Genomic DNA, 22,667 nt, shown 5'->3' with positions numbered 1-22,667 from the left:
GTTCATGAGGCACAAGCAGGGCCAGGGAGCGGGAGGGTTGTGGGGTGAGCTCAGGCCAGGATGGGCCCTGCCAGCCACACGGGGCACTCCCAAGGGGTGCGCTGGACCAGTAACTGCTGCCTCACTCCTCACACTCACCCCTGCTCACCCTCTGCACCCCATACGCAGCCTTCACACCATAGCCTTGGCCACGTCCTCAACAGGGCCGGGGACAGCCTCCAGCCCTTGGGCCAAGCCAGTGTCTCCTCAGGAGGTGCCAAGCTGGGTGACAGCTGAGAGGCAGGGTCCCCAGGCAAGCCAGTTCCAGGGACTTGACCTTGAAACCTTCTGGGAGACCGGCATACACTGCCTAGGGCCCTCCCTAAGGGACACACAGGCCCCTTGCTGCTGGGCCTGCTACAGGGCCCAGGGACCTGTGAGGGGACACAGTCTGGGTTGGCAAGGCAGCCCAGACAGCTCTCAGTCACTGCACCTGCTGCAGCCTGGGGAGCCAGAGGGACGACATGACGGCCAGGCGGCTAGGCAACATGCACTGGCCCCAACTAGAACCATGCAGACCAGCAGGCAGAGGGTGTGACTGCAGCGGGGCTGGGTGCCCTCATGCAGGTGTAGCCAGCACCCACAGCCCACAACGATGTTGTCCCTCACAGGCACGCCAGGGCACACAGAGACGCAGGCCACAAGCAGGACCCTGGCATCATCCCCGAGACCAGGCACCAGCACCACAGCCCGGCACACGCTGCACACAACGGAGACCAGCCCAACCCGAGGTGAGCTGCAGTGAGCTGGCACAGCAGGCCCAGCCACAAACTACCAGGGACCAGCACATGGCCCTGCGGCTACCAGCAGATACACACAGGGCAGGGAAGGCAGAAACCATCTGAACAGGGCCGGAAGAGGCTGTGGGTACAGCAGGGGACCATGGGGCACAGGTGCACAGCCCCGAGTGGAAGCACAAAGAGGCAGAGGGCAGAGAGAACCACACAGAAGTGGACAGACAGCAGGAAATGAGAGAGAAGGAACGAGGGGTGGGCAGGGGAGGGAAAAGATTCTCCAAGAAAACAGAAAGGAGGCACAGCACAGGGTAGTGAGGGTGGCAGAGCACACGGCAGGGGAAGGAGGCACAACACAGTGAAGGGGCAGTGGCACAGCTCAAAGCAAGGAGGGTGGCAAGCACAGAGGGGCAAGAGTGAGAGCACACGGCGGGGGAGGGTGAAAATCACGGGGCAGGGGTACGAAGGGTAACAAAATTCATGTGGATCCACAGCACCAACGAACACACATGAGACGCGAGAACCCACAGAAAGCCAACGAACAACGACCTGGGAACACACAACATCCCTGATGAGCAGCACAAAAATGACACACGCAACAGGGCAGGTCACAATCACAACAAGAAACACAGGAACAACACTAACAAATACACAGACAACAAACAACATAAACACAGCAGGCACAGAGGAAACAGAGACGCAAAAAACACTGCCAACACCAAAGGGCTCCACGGCCAATAGGCCTCCCACAACAACGCTCCAGCCCACGGGCCCCACACACACGGCCCCGCTCTCCACGGCCACCACCTCTCCCACCACCCAGCCCCACAGCTCTGTCAGCACTGCCAGAACCTCTGTGTCTCTCACCCCACTCCCATCCTCCACGCCGCCCCACCAGCCCTCCTCAGCCCCACTCACAGAAACCACCACCACCACGCACACTGGCACCCCCACCACCGTCACCACCTCCCCTACCCACAGCAGTCCCCACACCTTCTTCACCACCCCATCCAGGACCACAGCCTCGGGAACCACCACGCCTCTCACCACCCTTCCCCCGACCACCACGCCCTTCAGGACCACCGGCACCCTCCCCACCCCGTCTAGCCACGAGACCTCACCGCCCACCATCTCGCCCGCACTCTCCACCTCCTCCGTGACCACCACCTCGCACGAGGACACCACCCCAACCAACCCACACATCACCTCGTCCATGCACGCCACCTCCACGCCTCCCACAACAACGCTCCAGCCCACGGGCCCCACACACACGGCCCCGCTCTCCACGGCCACCACCTCTCCCACCACCCAGCCCCACAGCTCTGTCAGCACTGCCAGAACCTCTGTGTCTCTCACCCCACTCCCATCCTCCACGCCGCCCCACCAGCCCTCCTCAGCCCCACTCACAGAAACCACCACCACCACGCACACTGGCACCCCCACCACCGTCACCACCTCCCCTACCCACAGCAGTCCCCACACCTTCTTCACCACCCCATCCAGGACCACAGCCTCGGGAACCACCACGCCTCTCACCACCCTTCCCCCGACCACCACGCCCTTCAGGACCACCGGCACCCTCCCCACCCCGTCTAGCCACGAGACCTCACCGCCCACCATCTCGCCCGCACTCTCCACCTCCTCCGTGACCACCACCTCGCACGAGGACACCACCCCAACCAACCCACACATCACCTCGTCCATGCACGCCACCTCCACGCCTCCCACAACAACGCTCCAGCCCACGGGCCCCACACACACGGCCCCGCTCTCCACGGCCACCACCTCTCCCACCACCCAGCCCCACAGCTCTGTCAGCACTGCCAGAACCTCTGTGTCTCTCACCCCACTCCCATCCTCCACGCCGCCCCACCAGCCCTCCTCAGCCCCACTCACAGAAACCACCACCACCACGCACACTGGCACCCCCACCACCGTCACCACCTCCCCTACCCACAGCAGTCCCCACACCTTCTTCACCACCCCATCCAGGACCACAGCCTCGGGAACCACCACGCCTCTCACCACCCTTCCCCCGACCACCACGCCCTTCAGGACCACCGGCACCCTCCCCACCCCGTCTAGCCACGAGACCTCACCGCCCACCATCTCGCCCGCACTCTCCACCTCCTCCGTGACCACCACCTCGCACGAGGACACCACCCCAACCAACCCACACATCACCTCGTCCATGCACGCCACCTCCACGCCTCCCACAACAACGCTCCAGCCCACGGGCCCCACACACACGGCCCCGCTCTCCACGGCCACCACCTCTCCCACCACCCAGCCCCACAGCTCTGTCAGCACTGCCAGAACCTCTGTGTCTCTCACCCCACTCCCATCCTCCACGCCGCCCCACCAGCCCTCCTCAGCCCCACTCACAGAAACCACCACCACCACGCACACTGGCACCCCCACCACCGTCACCACCTCCCCTACCCACAGCAGTCCCCACACCTTCTTCACCACCCCATCCAGGACCACAGCCTCGGGAACCACCACGCCTCTCACCACCCTTCCCCCGACCACCACGCCCTTCAGGACCACCGGCACCCTCCCCACCCCGTCTAGCCACGAGACCTCACCGCCCACCATCTCGCCCGCACTCTCCACCTCCTCCGTGACCACCACCTCGCACGAGGACACCACCCCAACCAACCCACACATCACCTCGTCCATGCACGCCACCTCCACGCCTCCCACAACAACGCTCCAGCCCACGGGCCCCACACACACGGCCCCGCTCTCCACGGCCACCACCTCTCCCACCACCCAGCCCCACAGCTCTGTCAGCACTGCCAGAACCTCTGTGTCTCTCACCCCACTCCCATCCTCCACGCCGCCCCACCAGCCCTCCTCAGCCCCACTCACAGAAACCACCACCACCACGCACACTGGCACCCCCACCACCGTCACCACCTCCCCTACCCACAGCAGTCCCCACACCTTCTTCACCACCCCATCCAGGACCACAGCCTCGGGAACCACCACGCCTCTCACCACCCTTCCCCCGACCACCACGCCCTTCAGGACCACCGGCACCCTCCCCACCCCGTCTAGCCACGAGACCTCACCGCCCACCATCTCGCCCGCACTCTCCACCTCCTCCGTGACGACCACCTCGCACGAGGACACCACCCCAACCAACCCACACATCACCTCGTCCATGCACGCCACCTCCACGCCTCCCACAACAACGCTCCAGCCCACGGGCCCCACACACACGGCCCCGCTCTCCACGGCCACCACCTCTCCCACCACCCAGCCCCACAGCTCTGTCAGCACTGCCAGAACCTCTGTGTCTCTCACCCCACTCCCATCCTCCACGCCGCCCCACCAGCCCTCCTCAGCCCCACTCACAGAAACCACCACCACCACGCACACTGGCACCCCCACCACCGTCACCACCTCCCCTACCCACAGCAGTCCCCACACCTTCTTCACCACCCCATCCAGGACCACAGCCTCGGGAACCACCACGCCTCTCACCACCCTTCCCCCGACCACCACGCCCTTCAGGACCACCGGCACCCTCCCCACCCCGTCTAGCCACGAGACCTCACCGCCCACCATCTCGCCCGCACTCTCCACCTCCTCCGTGACCACCACCTCGCACGAGGACACCACCCCAACCAACCCACACATCACCTCGTCCATGCACGCCACCTCCACGCCTCCCACAACAACGCTCCAGCCCACGGGCCCCACACACACGGCCCCGCTCTCCACGGCCACCACCTCTCCCACCACCCAGCCCCACAGCTCTGTCAGCACTGCCAGAACCTCTGTGTCTCTCACCCCACTCCCATCCTCCACGCCGCCCCACCAGCCCTCCTCAGCCCCACTCACAGAAACCACCACCACCACGCACACTGGCACCCCCACCACCGTCACCACCTCCCCTACCCACAGCAGTCCCCACACCTTCTTCACCACCCCATCCAGGACCACAGCCTCGGGAACCACCACGCCTCTCACCACCCTTCCCCCGACCACCACGCCCTTCAGGACCACCGGCACCCTCCCCACCCCGTCTAGCCACGAGACCTCACCGCCCACCATCTCGCCCGCACTCTCCACCTCCTCCGTGACCACCACCTCGCACGAGGACACCACCCCAACCAACCCACACATCACCTCGTCCATGCACGCCACCTCCACGCCTCCCACAACAACGCTCCAGCCCACGGGCCCCACACACACGGCCCCGCTCTCCACGGCCACCACCTCTCCCACCACCCAGCCCCACAGCTCTGTCAGCACTGCCAGAACCTCTGTGTCTCTCACCCCACTCCCATCCTCCACGCCGCCCCACCAGCCCTCCTCAGCCCCACTCACAGAAACCACCACCACCACGCACACTGGCACCCCCACCACCGTCACCACCTCCCCTACCCACAGCAGTCCCCACACCTTCTTCACCACCCCATCCAGGACCACAGCCTCGGGAACCACCACGCCTCTCACCACCCTTCCCCCGACCACCACGCCCTTCAGGACCACCGGCACCCTCCCCACCCCGTCTAGCCACGAGACCTCACCGCCCACCATCTCGCCCGCACTCTCCACCTCCTCCGTGACCACCACCTCGCACGAGGACACCACCCCAACCAACCCACACATCACCTCGTCCATGCACGCCACCTCCACGCCTCCCACAACAACGCTCCAGCCCACGGGCCCCACACACACGGCCCCGCTCTCCACGGCCACCACCTCTCCCACCACCCAGCCCCACAGCTCTGTCAGCACTGCCAGAACCTCTGTGTCTCTCACCCCACTCCCATCCTCCACGCCGCCCCACCAGCCCTCCTCAGCCCCACTCACAGAAACCACCACCACCACGCACACTGGCACCCCCACCACCGTCACCACCTCCCCTACCCACAGCAGTCCCCACACCTTCTTCACCACCCCATCCAGGACCACAGCCTCGGGAACCACCACGCCTCTCACCACCCTTCCCCCGACCACCACGCCCTTCAGGACCACCGGCACCCTCCCCACCCCGTCTAGCCACGAGACCTCACCGCCCACCATCTCGCCCGCACTCTCCACCTCCTCCGTGACGACCACCTCGCACGAGGACACCACCCCAACCAACCCACACATCACCTCGTCCATGCACGCCACCTCCACGCCTCCCACAACAACGCTCCAGCCCACGGGCCCCACACACACGGCCCCGCTCTCCACGGCCACCACCTCTCCCACCACCCAGCCCCACAGCTCTGTCAGCACTGCCAGAACCTCTGTGTCTCTCACCCCACTCCCATCCTCCACGCCGCCCCACCAGCCCTCCTCAGCCCCACTCACAGAAACCACCACCACCACGCACACTGGCACCCCCACCACCGTCACCACCTCCCCTACCCACAGCAGTCCCCACACCTTCTTCACCACCCCATCCAGGACCACAGCCTCGGGAACCACCACGCCTCTCACCACCCTTCCCCCGACCACCACGCCCTTCAGGACCACCGGCACCCTCCCCACCCCGTCTAGCCACGAGACCTCACCGCCCACCATCTCGCCCGCACTCTCCACCTCCTCCGTGACGACCACCTCGCACGAGGACACCACCCCAACCAACCCACACATCACCTCGTCCATGCACGCCACCTCCACGCCTCCCACAACAACGCTCCAGCCCACGGGCCCCACACACACGGCCCCGCTCTCCACGGCCACCACCTCTCCCACCACCCAGCCCCACAGCTCTGTCAGCACTGCCAGAACCTCTGTGTCTCTCACCCCACTCCCATCCTCCACGCCGCCCCACCAGCCCTCCTCAGCCCCACTCACAGAAACCACCACCACCACGCACACTGGCACCCCCACCACCGTCACCACCTCCCCTACCCACAGCAGTCCCCACACCTTCTTCACCACCCCATCCAGGACCACAGCCTCGGGAACCACCACGCCTCTCACCACCCTTCCCCCGACCACCACGCCCTTCAGGACCACCGGCACCCTCCCCACCCCGTCTAGCCACGAGACCTCACCGCCCACCATCTCGCCCGCACTCTCCACCTCCTCCGTGACGACCACCTCGCACGAGGACACCACCCCAACCAACCCACACATCACCTCGTCCATGCACGCCACCTCCACGCCTCCCACAACAACGCTCCAGCCCACGGGCCCCACACACACGGCCCCGCTCTCCACGGCCACCACCTCTCCCACCACCCAGCCCCACAGCTCTGTCAGCACTGCCAGAACCTCTGTGTCTCTCACCCCACTCCCATCCTCCACGCCGCCCCACCAGCCCTCCTCAGCCCCACTCACAGAAACCACCACCACCACGCACACTGGCACCCCCACCACCGTCACCACCTCCCCTACCCACAGCAGTCCCCACACCTTCTTCACCACCCCATCCAGGACCACAGCCTCGGGAACCACCACGCCTCTCACCACCCTTCCCCCGACCACCACGCCCTTCAGGACCACCGGCACCCTCCCCACCCCGTCTAGCCACGAGACCTCACCGCCCACCATCTCGCCCGCACTCTCCACCTCCTCCGTGACCACCACCTCGCACGAGGACACCACCCCAACCAACCCACACATCACCTCGTCCATGCACGCCACCTCCACGCCTCCCACAACAACGCTCCAGCCCACGGGCCCCACACACACGGCCCCGCTCTCCACGGCCACCACCTCTCCCACCACCCAGCCCCACAGCTCTGTCAGCACTGCCAGAACCTCTGTGTCTCTCACCCCACTCCCATCCTCCACGCCGCCCCACCAGCCCTCCTCAGCCCCACTCACAGAAACCACCACCACCACGCACACTGGCACCCCCACCACCGTCACCACCTCCCCTACCCACAGCAGTCCCCACACCTTCTTCACCACCCCATCCAGGACCACAGCCTCGGGAACCACCACGCCTCTCACCACCCTTCCCCCGACCACCACGCCCTTCAGGACCACCGGCACCCTCCCCACCCCGTCTAGCCACGAGACCTCACCGCCCACCATCTCGCCCGCACTCTCCACCTCCTCCGTGACCACCACCTCGCACGAGGACACCACCCCAACCAACCCACACATCACCTCGTCCATGCACGCCACCTCCACGCCTCCCACAACAACGCTCCAGCCCACGGGCCCCACACACACGGCCCCGCTCTCCACGGCCACCACCTCTCCCACCACCCAGCCCCACAGCTCTGTCAGCACTGCCAGAACCTCTGTGTCTCTCACCCCACTCCCATCCTCCACGCCGCCCCACCAGCCCTCCTCAGCCCCACTCACAGAAACCACCACCACCACGCACACTGGCACCCCCACCACCGTCACCACCTCCCCTACCCACAGCAGTCCCCACACCTTCTTCACCACCCCATCCAGGACCACAGCCTCGGGAACCACCACGCCTCTCACCACCCTTCCCCCGACCACCACGCCCTTCAGGACCACCGGCACCCTCCCCACCCCGTCTAGCCACGAGACCTCACCGCCCACCATCTCGCCCGCACTCTCCACCTCCTCCGTGACCACCACCTCGCACGAGGACACCACCCCAACCAACCCACACATCACCTCGTCCATGCACGCCACCTCCACGCCTCCCACAACAACGCTCCAGCCCACGGGCCCCACACACACGGCCCCGCTCTCCACGGCCACCACCTCTCCCACCACCCAGCCCCACAGCTCTGTCAGCACTGCCAGAACCTCTGTGTCTCTCACCCCACTCCCATCCTCCACGCCGCCCCACCAGCCCTCCTCAGCCCCACTCACAGAAACCACCACCACCACGCACACTGGCACCCCCACCACCGTCACCACCTCCCCTACCCACAGCAGTCCCCACACCTTCTTCACCACCCCATCCAGGACCACAGCCTCGGGAACCACCACGCCTCTCACCACCCTTCCCCCGACCACCACGCCCTTCAGGACCACCGGCACCCTCCCCACCCCGTCTAGCCACGAGACCTCACCGCCCACCATCTCGCCCGCACTCTCCACCTCCTCCGTGACCACCACCTCGCACGAGGACACCACCCCAACCAACCCACACATCACCTCGTCCATGCACGCCACCTCCACGCCTCCCACAACAACGCTCCAGCCCACGGGCCCCACACACACGGCCCCGCTCTCCACGGCCACCACCTCTCCCACCACCCAGCCCCACAGCTCTGTCAGCACTGCCAGAACCTCTGTGTCTCTCACCCCACTCCCATCCTCCACGCCGCCCCACCAGCCCTCCTCAGCCCCACTCACAGAAACCACCACCACCACGCACACTGGCACCCCCACCACCGTCACCACCTCCCCTACCCACAGCAGTCCCCACACCTTCTTCACCACCCCATCCAGGACCACAGCCTCGGGAACCACCACGCCTCTCACCACCCTTCCCCCGACCACCACGCCCTTCAGGACCACCGGCACCCTCCCCACCCCGTCTAGCCACGAGACCTCACCGCCCACCATCTCGCCCGCACTCTCCACCTCCTCCGTGACGACCACCTCGCACGAGGACACCACCCCAACCAACCCACACATCACCTCGTCCATGCACGCCACCTCCACGCCTCCCACAACAACGCTCCAGCCCACGGGCCCCACACACACGGCCCCGCTCTCCACGGCCACCACCTCTCCCACCACCCAGCCCCACAGCTCTGTCAGCACTGCCAGAACCTCTGTGTCTCTCACCCCACTCCCATCCTCCACGCCGCCCCACCAGCCCTCCTCAGCCCCACTCACAGAAACCACCACCACCACGCACACTGGCACCCCCACCACCGTCACCACCTCCCCTACCCACAGCAGTCCCCACACCTTCTTCACCACCCCATCCAGGACCACAGCCTCGGGAACCACCACGCCTCTCACCACCCTTCCCCCGACCACCACGCCCTTCAGGACCACCGGCACCCTCCCCACCCCGTCTAGCCACGAGACCTCACCGCCCACCATCTCGCCCGCACTCTCCACCTCCTCCGTGACGACCACCTCGCACGAGGACACCACCCCAACCAACCCACACATCACCTCGTCCATGCACGCCACCTCCACGCCTCCCACAACAACGCTCCAGCCCACGGGCCCCACACACACGGCCCCGCTCTCCACGGCCACCACCTCTCCCACCACCCAGCCCCACAGCTCTGTCAGCACTGCCAGAACCTCTGTGTCTCTCACCCCACTCCCATCCTCCACGCCGCCCCACCAGCCCTCCTCAGCCCCACTCACAGAAACCACCACCACCACGCACACTGGCACCCCCACCACCGTCACCACCTCCCCTACCCACAGCAGTCCCCACACCTTCTTCACCACCCCATCCAGGACCACAGCCTCGGGAACCACCACGCCTCTCACCACCCTTCCCCCGACCACCACGCCCTTCAGGACCACCGGCACCCTCCCCACCCCGTCTAGCCACGAGACCTCACCGCCCACCATCTCGCCCGCACTCTCCACCTCCTCCGTGACCACCACCTCGCACGAGGACACCACCCCAACCAACCCACACATCACCTCGTCCATGCACGCCACCTCCACGCCTCCCACAACAACGCTCCAGCCCACGGGCCCCACACACATGGCCCCGCTCTCCACGGCCACCACCTCTCCCACCACCCAGCCCCACAGCTCTGTCAGCACTGCCAGAACCTCTGTGTCTCTCACCCCACTCCCATCCTCCACGCCGCCCCACCAGCCCTCCTCAGCCCCACTCACAGAAACCACCACCACCACGCACACTGGCACCCCCACCACCGTCACCACCTCCCCTACCCACAGCAGTCCCCACACCTTCTTCACCACCCCATCCAGGACCACAGCCTCGGGAACCACCACGCCTCTCACCACCCTTCCCCCGACCACCACGCCCTTCAGGACCACCGGCACCCTCCCCACCCCGTCTAGCCACGAGACCTCACCGCCCACCATCTCGCCCGCACTCTCCACCTCCTCCGTGACGACCACCTCGCACGAGGACACCACCCCAACCAACCCACACATCACCTCGTCCATGCACGCCACCTCCACGCCTCCCACAACAACGCTCCAGCCCACGGGCCCCACACACACGGCCCCGCTCTCCACGGCCACCACCTCTCCCACCACCCAGCCCCACAGCTCTGTCAGCACTGCCAGAACCTCTGTGTCTCTCACCCCACTCCCATCCTCCACGCCGCCCCACCAGCCCTCCTCAGCCCCACTCACAGAAACCACCACCACCACGCACACTGGCACCCCCACCACCGTCACCACCTCCCCTACCCACAGCAGTCCCCACACCTTCTTCACCACCCCATCCAGGACCACAGCCTCGGGAACCACCACGCCTCTCACCACCCTTCCCCCGACCACCACGCCCTTCAGGACCACCGGCACCCTCCCCACCCCGTCTAGCCACGAGACCTCACCGCCCACCATCTCGCCCGCACTCTCCACCTCCTCCGTGACGACCACCTCGCACGAGGACACCACCCCAACCAACCCACACATCACCTCGTCCATGCACGCCACCTCCACGCCTCCCACAACAACGCTCCAGCCCACGGGCCCCACACACACGGCCCCGCTCTCCACGGCCACCACCTCTCCCACCACCCAGCCCCACAGCTCTGTCAGCACTGCCAGAACCTCTGTGTCTCTCACCCCACTCCCATCCTCCACGCCGCCCCACCAGCCCTCCTCAGCCCCACTCACAGAAACCACCACCACCACGCACACTGGCACCCCCACCACCGTCACCACCTCCCCTACCCACAGCAGTCCCCACACCTTCTTCACCACCCCATCCAGGACCACAGCCTCGGGAACCACCACGCCTCTCACCACCCTTCCCCCGACCACCACGCCCTTCAGGACCACCGGCACCCTCCCCACCCCGTCTAGCCACGAGACCTCACCGCCCACCATCTCACCCGCACTCTCCACCTCCTCCGTGACGACCACCTCGCACGAGGACACCACCCCAACCAACCCACACATCACCTCGTCCATGCACGCCACCTCCACGCCTCCCACAACAACGCTCCAGCCCACGGGCCCCACACACACGGCCCCGCTCTCCACGGCCACCACCTCTCCCACCACCCAGCCCCACAGCTCTGTCAGCACTGCCAGAACCTCTGTGTCTCTCACCCCACTCCCATCCTCCACGCCGCCCCACCAGCCCTCCTCAGCCCCACTCACAGAAACCACCACCACCACGCACACTGGCACCCCCACCACCGTCACCACCTCCCCTACCCACAGCAGTCCCCACACCTTCTTCACCACCCCATCCAGGACCACAGCCTCGGGAACCACCACGCCTCTCACCACCCTTCCCCCGACCACCACGCCCTTCAGGACCACCGGCACCCTCCCCACCCCGTCTAGCCACGAGACCTCACCGCCCACCATCTCGCCCGCACTCTCCACCTCCTCCGTGACGACCACCTCGCACGAGGACACCACCCCAACCAACCCACACATCACCTCGTCCATGCACGCCACCTCCACGCCTCCCACAACAACGCTCCAGCCCACGGGCCCCACACACACGGCCCCGCTCTCCACGGCCACCACCTCTCCCACCACCCAGCCCCACAGCTCTGTCAGCACTGCCAGAACCTCTGTGTCTCTCACCCCACTCCCATCCTCCACGCCGCCCCACCAGCCCTCCTCAGCCCCACTCACAGAAACCACCACCACCACGCACACTGGCACCCCCACCACCGTCACCACCTCCCCTACCCACAGCAGTCCCCACACCTTCTTCACCACCCCATCCAGGACCACAGCCTCGGGAACCACCACGCCTCTCACCACCCTTCCCCCGACCACCACGCCCTTCAGGACCACCGGCACCCTCCCCACCCCGTCTAGCCACGAGACCTCACCGCCCACCATCTCGCCCGCACTCTCCACCTCCTCCGTGACGACCACCTCGCACGAGGACACCACCCCAACCAACCCACACATCACCTCGTCCATGCATGCCACCTCCACGCCTCCCACAACAACGCTCCAGCCCACGGGCCCCACACACACGGCCCCGCTCTCCACGGCCACCACCTCTCCCACCACCCAGCCCCACAGCTCTGTCAGCACTGCCAGAACCTCTGTGTCTCTCACCCCACTCCCATCCTCCACGCCGCCCCACCAGCCCTCCTCAGCCCCACTCACAGAAACCACCACCACCACGCACACTGGCACCCCCACCACCGTCACCACCTCCCCTACCCACAGCAGTCCCCACACCTTCTTCACCACCCCATCCAGGACCACAGCCTCGGGAACCACCACGCCTCTCACCACCCTTCCCCCGACCACCACGCCCTTCAGGACCACCGGCACCCTCCCCACCCCGTCTAGCCACGAGACCTCACCGCCCACCATCTCGCCCGCACTCTCCACCTCCTCCGTGACCACCACCTCGCACGAGGACACCACCCCAACCAACCCACACATCACCTCGTCCATGCACGCCACCTCCACGCCTCCCACAACAACGCTCCAGCCCACGGGCCCCACACACACGGCCCCGCTCTCCACGGCCACCACCTCTCCCACCACCCAGCCCCACAGCTCTGTCAGCACTGCCAGAACCTCTGTGTCTCTCACCCCACTCCCATCCTCCACGCCGCCCCACCAGCCCTCCTCAGCCCCACTCACAGAAACCACCACCACCACGCACACTGGCACCCCCACCACCGTCACCACCTCCCCTACCCACAGCAGTCCCCACACCTTCTTCACCACCCCATCCAGGACCACAGCCTCGGGAACCACCACGCCTCTCACCACCCTTCCCCCGACCACCACGCCCTTCAGGACCACCGGCACCCTCCCCACCCCGTCTAGCCACGAGACCTCACCGCCCACCATCTCGCCCGCACTCTCCACCTCCTCCGTGACGACCACCTCGCACGAGGACACCACCCCAACCAACCCACACATCACCTCGTCCATGCACGCCACCTCCACGCCTCCCACAACAACGCTCCAGCCCACGGGCCCCACACACACGGCCCCGCTCTCCACGGCCACCACCTCTCCCACCACCCAGCCCCACAGCTCTGTCAGCACTGCCAGAACCTCTGTGTCTCTCACCCCACTCCCATCCTCCACGCCGCCCCACCAGCCCTCCTCAGCCCCACTCACAGAAACCACCACCACCACGCACACTGGCACCCCCACCACCGTCACCACCTCCCCTACCCACAGCAGTCCCCACACCTTCTTCACCACCCCATCCAGGACCACAGCCTCGGGAACCACCACGCCTCTCACCACCCTTCCCCCGACCACCACGCCCTTCAGGACCACCGGCACCCTCCCCACCCCGTCTAGCCACGAGACCTCACCGCCCACCATCTCGCCCGCACTCTCCACCTCCTCCGTGACGACCACCTCGCACGAGGACACCACCCCAACCAACCCACACATCACCTCGTCCATGCACGCCACCTCCACGCCTCCCACAACAACGCTCCAGCCCACGGGCCCCACACACACGGCCCCGCTCTCCACGGCCACCACCTCTCCCACCACCCAGCCCCACAGCTCTGTCAGCACTGCCAGAACCTCTGTGTCTCTCACCCCACTCCCATCCTCCACGCCGCCCCACCAGCCCTCCTCAGCCCCACTCACAGAAACCACCACCACCACGCACACTGGCACCCCCACCACCGTCACCACCTCCCCTACCCACAGCAGTCCCCACACCTTCTTCACCACCCCATCCAGGACCACAGCCTCGGGAACCACCACGCCTCTCACCACCCTTCCCCCGACCACCACGCCCTTCAGGACCACCGGCACCCTCCCCACCCCGTCTAGCCACGAGACCTCACCGCCCACCATCTCGCCCGCACTCTCCACCTCCTCCGTGACGACCACCTCGCACGAGGACACCACCCCAACCAACCCACACATCACCTCGTCCATGCACGCCACCTCCACGCCTCCCACAACAACGCTCCAGCCCACGGGCCCCACACACACGGCCCCGCTCTCCACGGCCACCACCTCTCCCACCACCCAGCCCCACAGCTCTGTCAGCACTGCCAGAACCTCTGTGTCTCTCACCCCACTCCCATCCTCCACGCCGCCCCACCAGCCCTCCTCAGCCCCACTCACAGAAACCACCACCACCACGCACACTGGCACCCCCACCACCGTCACCACCTCCCCTACCCACAGCAGTCCCCACACCTTCTTCACCACCCCATCCAGGACCACAGCCTCGGGAACCACCACGCCTCTCACCACCCTTCCCCCGACCACCACGCCCTTCAGGACCACCGGCACCCTCCCCACCCCGTCTAGCCACGAGACCTCACCGCCCACCATCTCGCCCGCACTCTCCACCTCCTCCGTGACGACCACCTCGCACGAGGACACCACCCCAACCAACCCACACATCACCTCGTCCATGCACGCCACCTCCACGCCTCCCACAACAACGCTCCAGCCCACGGGCCCCACACACACGGCCCCGCTCTCCACGGCCACCACCTCTCCCACCACCCAGCCCCACAGCTCTGTCAGCACTGCCAGAACCTCTGTGTCTCTCACCCCACTCCCATCCTCCACGCCGCCCCACCAGCCCTCCTCAGCCCCACTCACAGAAACCACCACCACCACGCACACTGGCACCCCCACCACCGTCACCACCTCCCCTACCCACAGCAGTCCCCACACCTTCTTCACCACCCCATCCAGGACCACAGCCTCGGGAACCACCACGCCTCTCACCACCCTTCCCCCGACCACCACGCCCTTCAGGACCACCGGCACCCTCCCCACCCCGTCTAGCCACGAGACCTCACCGCCCACCATCTCGCCCGCACTCTCCACCTCCTCCGTGACGACCACCTCGCACGAGGACACCACCCCAACCAACCCACACATCACCTCGTCCATGCACGCCACCTCCACGCCTCCCACAACAACGCTCCAGCCCACGGGCCCCACACACACGGCCCCGCTCTCCACGGCCACCACCTCTCCCACCACCCAGCCCCACAGCTCTGTCAGCACTGCCAGAACCTCTGTGTCTCTCACCCCACTCCTATCCTCCACGCCGCCCCACCAGCCCTCCTCAGCCCCACTCACAGAAACCACCACCACCACGCACACTGGCACCCCCACCACCGTCACCACCTCCCCTACCCACAGCAGTCCCCACACCTTCTTCACCACCCCATCCAGGACCACAGCCTCGGGAACCACCACGCCTCTCACCACCCTTCCCCCGACCACCACGCCCTTCAGGACCACCGGCACCCTCCCCACCCCGTCTAGCCACGAGACCTCACCGCCCACCATCTCGCCCGCACTCTCCACCTCCTCCGTGACGACCACCTCGCATGAGGACACCACCCCAACCAACCCACACATCACCTCGTCCATGCACGCCACCTCCACGCCTCCCACAACAACGCTCCAGCCCACGGGCCCCACACACACGGCCCCGCTCTCCACGGCCACCACCTCTCCCACCACCCAGCCCCACAGCTCTGTCAGCACTGCCAGAACCTCTGTGTCTCTCACCCCACTCCCATCCTCCACGCCGCCCCACCAGCCCTCCTCAGCCCCACTCACAGAAACCACCACCACCACGCACACTGGCACCCCCACCACCGTCACCACCTCCCCTACCCACAGCAGTCCCCACACCTTCTTCACCACCCCATCCAGGACCACAGCCTCGGGAACCACCACGCCTCTCACCACCCTTCCCCCGACCACCACGCCCTTCAGGACCACCGGCACCCTCCCCACCCCGTCTAGCCACGAGACCTCACCGCCCACCATCTCGCCCGCACTCTCCACCTCCTCCGTGACGACCACCTCGCACGAGGACACCACCCCAACCAACCCACACATCACCTCGTCCATGCACGCCACCTCCACGCCTCCCACAACAACGCTCCAGCCCACGGGCCCCACACACACGGCCCCGCTCTCCACGGCCACCACCTCTCCCACCACCCAGCCCCACAGCTCTGTCAGCACTGCCAGAACCTCTGTGTCTCTCACCCCACTCCCATCCTCCACGCCGCCCCACCAGCCCTCCTCAGCCCCACTCACAGAAACCACCACCACCACGCACACTGGCACCCCCACCACCGTCACCACCTCCCCTACCCACAGCAGTCCCCACACCTTCTTCACCACCCCATCCAGGACCACAGCCTCGGGAACCACCACGCCTCTCACCACCCTTCCCCCGACCACCACGCCCTTCAGGACCACCGGCACCCTCCCCACCCCGTCTAGCCACGAGACCTCACCGCCCACCATCTCGCCCGCACTCTCCACCTCCTCCGTGACCACCACCTCGCACGAGGACACCACCCCAACCAACCCACACATCACCTCGTCCATGCACGCCACCTCCACGCCTCCCACAACAACGCTCCAGCCCACGGGCCCCACACACACGGCCCCGCTCTCCACGGCCACCACCTCTCCCACCACCCAGCCCCACAGCTCTGTCAGCACTGCCAGAACCTCTGTGTCTCTCACCCCACTCCCATCCTCCACGCCGCCCCACCAGCCCTCCTCAGCCCCACTCACAGAAACCACCACCACCACGCACACTGGCACCCCCACCACCGTCACCACCTCCCCTACCCACAGCAGTCCCCACACCTTCTTCACCACCCCATCCAGGACCACAGCCTCGGGAACCACCACGCCTCTCACCACCCTTCCCCCGACCACCACGCCCTTCAGGACCACCGGCACCCTCCCCACCCCGTCTAGCCACGAGACCTCACCGCCCACCATCTCGCCCGCACTCTCCACCTCCTCCGTGACCACCACCTCGCACGAGGACACCACCCCAACCAACCCACACATCACCTCGTCCATGCACGCCACCTCCACGCCTCCCACAACAACGCTCCAGCCCACGGGCCCCACACACACGGCCCCGCTCTCCACGGCCACCACCTCTCCCACCACCCAGCCCCACAGCTCTGTCAGCACTGCCAGAACCTCTGTGTCTCTCACCCCACTCCCATCCTCCACGCCGCCCCACCAGCCCTCCTCAGCCCCACTCACAGAAACCACCACCACCACGCACACTGGCACCCCCACCACCGTCACCACCTCCCCTACCCACAGCAGTCCCCACACCTTCTTCACCACCCCATCCAGGACCACAGCCTCGGGAACCACCACGCCTCTCACCACCCTTCCCCCGACCACCACGCCCTTCAGGACCACCGGCACCCTCCCCACCCCGTCTAGCCACGAGACCTCACCGCCCACCATCTCGCCCGCACTCTCCACCTCCTCCGTGACGACCACCTCGCACGAGGACACCACCCCAACCAACCCACACATCACCTCGTCCATGCACGCCACCTCCACGCCTCCCACAACAACGCTCCAGCCCACGGGCCCCACACACACGGCCCCGCTCTCCACGGCCACCACCTCTCCCACCACCCAGCCCCACAGCTCTGTCAGCACTGCCAGAACCTCTGTGTCTCTCACCCCACTCCCATCCTCCACGCCGCCCCACCAGCCCTCCTCAGCCCCACTCACAGAAACCACCACCACCACGCACACTGGCACCCCCACCACCGTCACCACCTCCCCTACCCACAGCAGTCCCCACACCTTCTTCACCACCCCATCCAGGACCACAGCCTCGGGAACCACCACGCCTCTCACCACCCTTCCCCCGACCACCACGCCCTTCAGGACCACCGGCACCCTCCCCACCCCGTCTAGCCACGAGACCTCACCGCCCACCATCTCGCCCGCACTCTCCACCTCCTCCGTGACCACCACCTCGCACGAGGACACCACCCCAACCAACCCACACATCACCTCGTCCATGCACGCCACCTCCACGCCTCCCACAACAACGCTCCAGCCCACGGGCCCCACACACACGGCCCCGCTCTCCACGGCCATCACCTCTCCCACCACCCAGCCCCACAGCTCTGTCAGCACTGCCAGAACCTCTGTGTCTCTCACCCCACTCCCATCCTCCACGCCGCCCCACCAGCCCTCCTCAGCCCCACTCACAGAAACCACCACCACCACGCACACTGGCACCCCCACCACCGTCACCACCTCCCCTACCCACAGCAGTCCCCACACCTTCTTCACCACCCCATCCAGGACCACAGCCTCGGGAACCACCACGCCTCTCACCACCCTTCCCCCGACCACCACGCCCTTCAGGACCACCGGCACCCTCCCCACCCCGTCTAGCCACGAGACCTCACCGCCCACCATCTCGCCCGCACTCTCCACCTCCTCCGTGACCACCACCTCGCACGAGGACACCACCCCAACCAACCCACACATCACCTCGTCCATGCACGCCACCTCCACGCCTCCCACAACAACGCTCCAGCCCACGGGCCCCACACACACGGCCCCACTCTCCACGGCCACCACCTCTCCCACCACCCAGCCCCACAGCTCTGTCAGCACTGCCGGAGCCACCTCTCAAGCTCATAATTCCTGGCCCAGCTCCTGGACAACGCGTACTTCTTCATCTGCCCCTGCTAGTAGTGTTCTCCCCACCTCCACCCCTAGGCTCACCTCCGAGGCTCCTGAGACTCCCTGGCCACTTCCCCCATTCACCTTCTCCCTACCCCCCCACCAGCATTCCTCATCTTCTCCTCCCTCCTCCACCTCCTCCTTAGCTGTTCCCTCCAGCTTGCCGTCAATCACTGGCAGTTCAGCTACCCTCTCCCCAATTCCCAGCACCTCCTCCTTCCCGCTGCGCACTTCACCTGTTGCTCCTTCCTCCTCTGTGTCCTACACTGCCTTTAGCTCCAGTGTTCTGCCCACCACGACCGCGTCCTTCCCTTCCTCCGCTGAACCTGTGTCCACCACTGGCCTATTCTCTTCCACATTATCCTCTGTGCCCCCCTCCAGCACCGGGCATCTCGTGTCCACTGCTCGTACATCAGCCAGCAGCACGCCTCCCACTGCCTCCTCCTTGTCCACCACCTCCCGCCAGACCTCTCTCACTAGCCCCGTCTCCACTGCTGGCCCCACGTCCTCCTCCTTGGGTACAACTACCGTACCTAGTTCTCCAGCTAGCAACTTCACCAGCAGCAAGCCTCCTGCCAGCTGGTCGACTACGTCCTTTCTGCTGACCAGCTCTGCCCTGTCTTCCACCAGTAGCCCCTTGGTGTCCTCCGCGGTCCCGTCTGCTCCCAGCTCACCAGGTAAGTTCCCTGAAGGTGCCCATGCCAGGCCTACAGCCCTTCCCCTGCCCTGACCACTTCCCATAGCTGCCTCGATGGACCGGGAGTTCAAGGCGGGCATCCCAGCAGACGGCAGACAAATCCATCCTGTGCTCCATCCGCTCCCTGGGGCTCATTGCCTGTGCAGCCTGGGCACATCCAGCAGGGCCTCCTCTGTGCCCCACCACATGACAGTCTGAGCCTGCATCCCTCCAGGAGATGGGACTTGAACGTGTTCTCTCACCATTCTGGAGGAGTGAAGTGTGGCAGGCTGGTTCCTAGGGGTCCTTAGCCTGGTAGGGGAGTGGTAAACACACAGGCAATGACCTGTCCAACCAGGACCTGTCCTGAACTCAACCCACTTGCCCTGTGATGGGTTCAGCTCTAGGTCACACAGGGAGGCAGACATTGCCTGTCCACTACCCAGTGGCCACCACAGCCAGAGTTGGGCTGGCCTGAAGCCAGGACCCAGAGCTTCCCAGCCTCCCCAGCATGGGCAGGGTCCCGAGCACTCGGGCTGTCCTCTGCTCTTTCCCAGGCCATGAGCAGGGAGCTGGACGGGAAGGGGAGCAGCCAGGACTCCAGTTGGAACTTTGTCAGCAGATTAACCCACTGGCCACTGTGCTGGCCCCCCATGGTCATTTGCCCTGGGCTTCTATCATGTGTGTTTGGTGCTTGCACTGCCCAGACCAGGGACCCACTCTGCTCCCATGGCTAGAGAGCAGAGAGCCCCAGGAACACAGTGTCCCTTGGGGATGCCAGTCCCTTCTTTGTGGCCATCAGTCACTGCTCCTGTGCCAAGCGGGGCTGAGAGGGGCTCACAGGGTAGCCTCGGAACCACACAGTTGGCAGCGTCCATCCTGTGCCACTCCCAGCCTGCTTGACTACCCCTGTCTCCCAGGGCTGTGCCATGTCCAGGAGCAGCAGCAGGAGGTCACCTACCAGGGGTGCAAGGCCAACGTGACTGTGACCCGCTGCGAGGGCAGCTGCCCTTCCTCAGCCAGGTGAGCCTCCGCCTCGCCTTGTGTCCCACTATGAGGGCCCCTGCCCCGCTGTGCGTCCCGCTGTGAGGGCCCCTGTCCCGCCGTGTGTCCCCCTGCCAGGGCCCCTGCCCCGCTGTGCATCCCGCTGTGAGGGCCCCTGTCCCGCCGTGTGTCCCACTGCCAGGGCCCCCTCCCCACCGTGTGACTCGCTGTGAGGGCAGCTGCCCCTCCTCAGCCAGGTGAGCCCCTGCCCCGCCGTGTGTCCCGCTGCCAGGGCCCCTGCCCCGCTGTGCGTCCCGCTGCCAGGCCCCCCGCCCCTCCTAGAGAGTAGTCGTGAGCGCCGCCTGGCCCAGCTGACCCTTATGCTCATCTGGATTTCCGACAGCTTCAATCCAGAGAGCCTGCACGTAGAGACCCAATGCGGCTGCTGCCGCCCTGTCACCTCCTACGAGAAGCAGCTGGAGCTGCCCTGCTCGGACCCTGCAGCTCCAGGGAGCCCACTCCTGCTGCCCCTGCAGGTCTTCACCAGCTGCGCCTGCAGCCCCTGGACCTGTGCAGACTAATGGGGGGATCTGGGGCTGGGCGATGGCCACAGCCTGCCCTGGGACCCAGCTGGCCTCGGGGGTGCCCAATCCCCACTTCCATGCTCCACAGACCCCCCAGCAAGCAGAGCAAGGCCAAAGCAGACAGACCTGCCACCCACTGCCCCCAGCTGGGTCCAGGGGCACTTCCTGCCAGCGCCTCCCCTGCCCGTCCACAGGCACTCCTGCCAGCGCCTCCCCTACCCGTCCACGGGCACTTCCTGCCAGCGCCTCCCCTACCTGTCCACGGGCACTGCCTGCCAGCAGCTAGTTTGTCTACCCTCAGCCTGAAGGCCACTGGCGCAGGCAGAGGTGGCTCCAGCAGGGACACCTGGCCACAATGTGTCCAACCGTGGGCACCTGGCAATGCGAGGAGGGGCAGGTACCAAGGGCAGCAGATGAAGCCACCCTAGGCCCGAGAACAGGGCACAGGCTGGCAGCTCAAGGGCAGATCCTAATAAACCAGGCAGCGAGCACCGCCTGTGTCACCTCCTTTTGTGTCCCGCTGCAACCCACACAGACAGCATCACTGGGACTGGCAAGGCCTAGCCCGTCTCTGGCGGAAGGCCACCAGGCGGTGAGCCCCCACTCTGGCCCGAGCTACTGTCCAGCACATTGCTGGCCTCATCAGAAGCCGCAGGCCAGGACTTGCTCCCCTGGCCCCATGGACACAGCATGTGCTGGGCAGGGGGACCCAAGACCACATGCCCGAAGGCTCAGCCATGCCAGCCAGGAGGGGCCAGTTGCTACCACTCCTACGTGGTCTCCCATGGCTGGTGCGAGCTGCAGGACTGGGTGCACTCCCAGCAAACTAGCAGCCCAACATCCCAGGCAGCTCCTAGGGGGCCTCCACTCAGCGGTGGATGGCAGCTGTCCTCACATCACCTGTCTGCAAAGGAATACTCATGTGGTAATGCAGGCTGCTGTACTCCACTGCCAGGCCCCAGGCAGGGCCTCTCCTCCACCCTGCCCACCCACTGCCAGGCCCCAGGCAGGGCCTCTCCTCCACCCTGCCCACCCACTGCCAGGCCCCAGACAGGGCCTCTCCTCCACCCTGCCCACCCACTGCCAGGCCCCAGGCAGGGCCTCTCCTCCACCCTGCCCACCCACTGCCAGGCC

The 22,667-nt window shown here is 66.3% G+C and overlaps 1 protein-coding gene across 1 annotated transcript in view; it reads left to right on the top strand.

The window, feature by feature from the left end:
• Positions 1-21,649, top strand: part of LOC101522607 (mucin-6) — a 33,906-nt gene extending 12,257 nt beyond the window's left edge. The window contains exons 29-64 of the mRNA XM_058664136.1: positions 1,694-2,018; positions 2,244-2,507; positions 2,733-2,996; positions 3,222-3,499; positions 3,650-4,557; positions 4,689-4,792; positions 5,178-5,441; positions 5,667-5,930; positions 6,156-6,419; positions 6,645-6,908; positions 7,134-7,397; positions 7,623-7,886; positions 8,112-8,375; positions 8,601-8,864; positions 9,090-9,353; positions 9,579-9,842; positions 10,068-10,331; positions 10,557-10,820; positions 11,046-11,309; positions 11,535-11,798; positions 12,024-12,287; positions 12,513-12,746; positions 13,002-13,265; positions 13,491-13,754; positions 13,980-14,243; positions 14,469-14,732; positions 14,958-15,221; positions 15,447-15,738; positions 15,853-16,199; positions 16,425-16,688; positions 16,914-17,177; positions 17,403-17,680; positions 17,831-19,273; positions 19,436-19,966; positions 20,886-20,988; positions 21,353-21,649. Of these exons, the coding sequence (XP_058520119.1) occupies positions 1,694-2,018; positions 2,244-2,507; positions 2,733-2,996; positions 3,222-3,499; positions 3,650-4,557; positions 4,689-4,792; positions 5,178-5,441; positions 5,667-5,930; positions 6,156-6,419; positions 6,645-6,908; positions 7,134-7,397; positions 7,623-7,886; positions 8,112-8,375; positions 8,601-8,864; positions 9,090-9,353; positions 9,579-9,842; positions 10,068-10,331; positions 10,557-10,820; positions 11,046-11,309; positions 11,535-11,798; positions 12,024-12,287; positions 12,513-12,746; positions 13,002-13,265; positions 13,491-13,754; positions 13,980-14,243; positions 14,469-14,732; positions 14,958-15,221; positions 15,447-15,738; positions 15,853-16,199; positions 16,425-16,688; positions 16,914-17,177; positions 17,403-17,680; positions 17,831-19,273; positions 19,436-19,966; positions 20,886-20,988; positions 21,353-21,530 (11,357 nt within the window). The 3' untranslated portion in view covers positions 21,531-21,649. The remainder of the gene's footprint in view (positions 1-1,693; positions 2,019-2,243; positions 2,508-2,732; positions 2,997-3,221; positions 3,500-3,649; positions 4,558-4,688; positions 4,793-5,177; positions 5,442-5,666; positions 5,931-6,155; positions 6,420-6,644; positions 6,909-7,133; positions 7,398-7,622; positions 7,887-8,111; positions 8,376-8,600; positions 8,865-9,089; positions 9,354-9,578; positions 9,843-10,067; positions 10,332-10,556; positions 10,821-11,045; positions 11,310-11,534; positions 11,799-12,023; positions 12,288-12,512; positions 12,747-13,001; positions 13,266-13,490; positions 13,755-13,979; positions 14,244-14,468; positions 14,733-14,957; positions 15,222-15,446; positions 15,739-15,852; positions 16,200-16,424; positions 16,689-16,913; positions 17,178-17,402; positions 17,681-17,830; positions 19,274-19,435; positions 19,967-20,885; positions 20,989-21,352) is intronic.
• The last annotated feature ends 1,018 nt before the right edge of the window (positions 21,650-22,667 follow it).

This window comes from Ochotona princeps, chromosome 4, assembly GCF_030435755.1.
Source record: "Ochotona princeps isolate mOchPri1 chromosome 4, mOchPri1.hap1, whole genome shotgun sequence".
Lineage (NCBI taxonomy): Eukaryota > Metazoa > Chordata > Mammalia > Lagomorpha > Ochotonidae > Ochotona > Ochotona princeps.
Note: the sequence above shows the minus strand (reverse complement) of the source record. Positions and strands in the feature narration are given on the sequence as shown.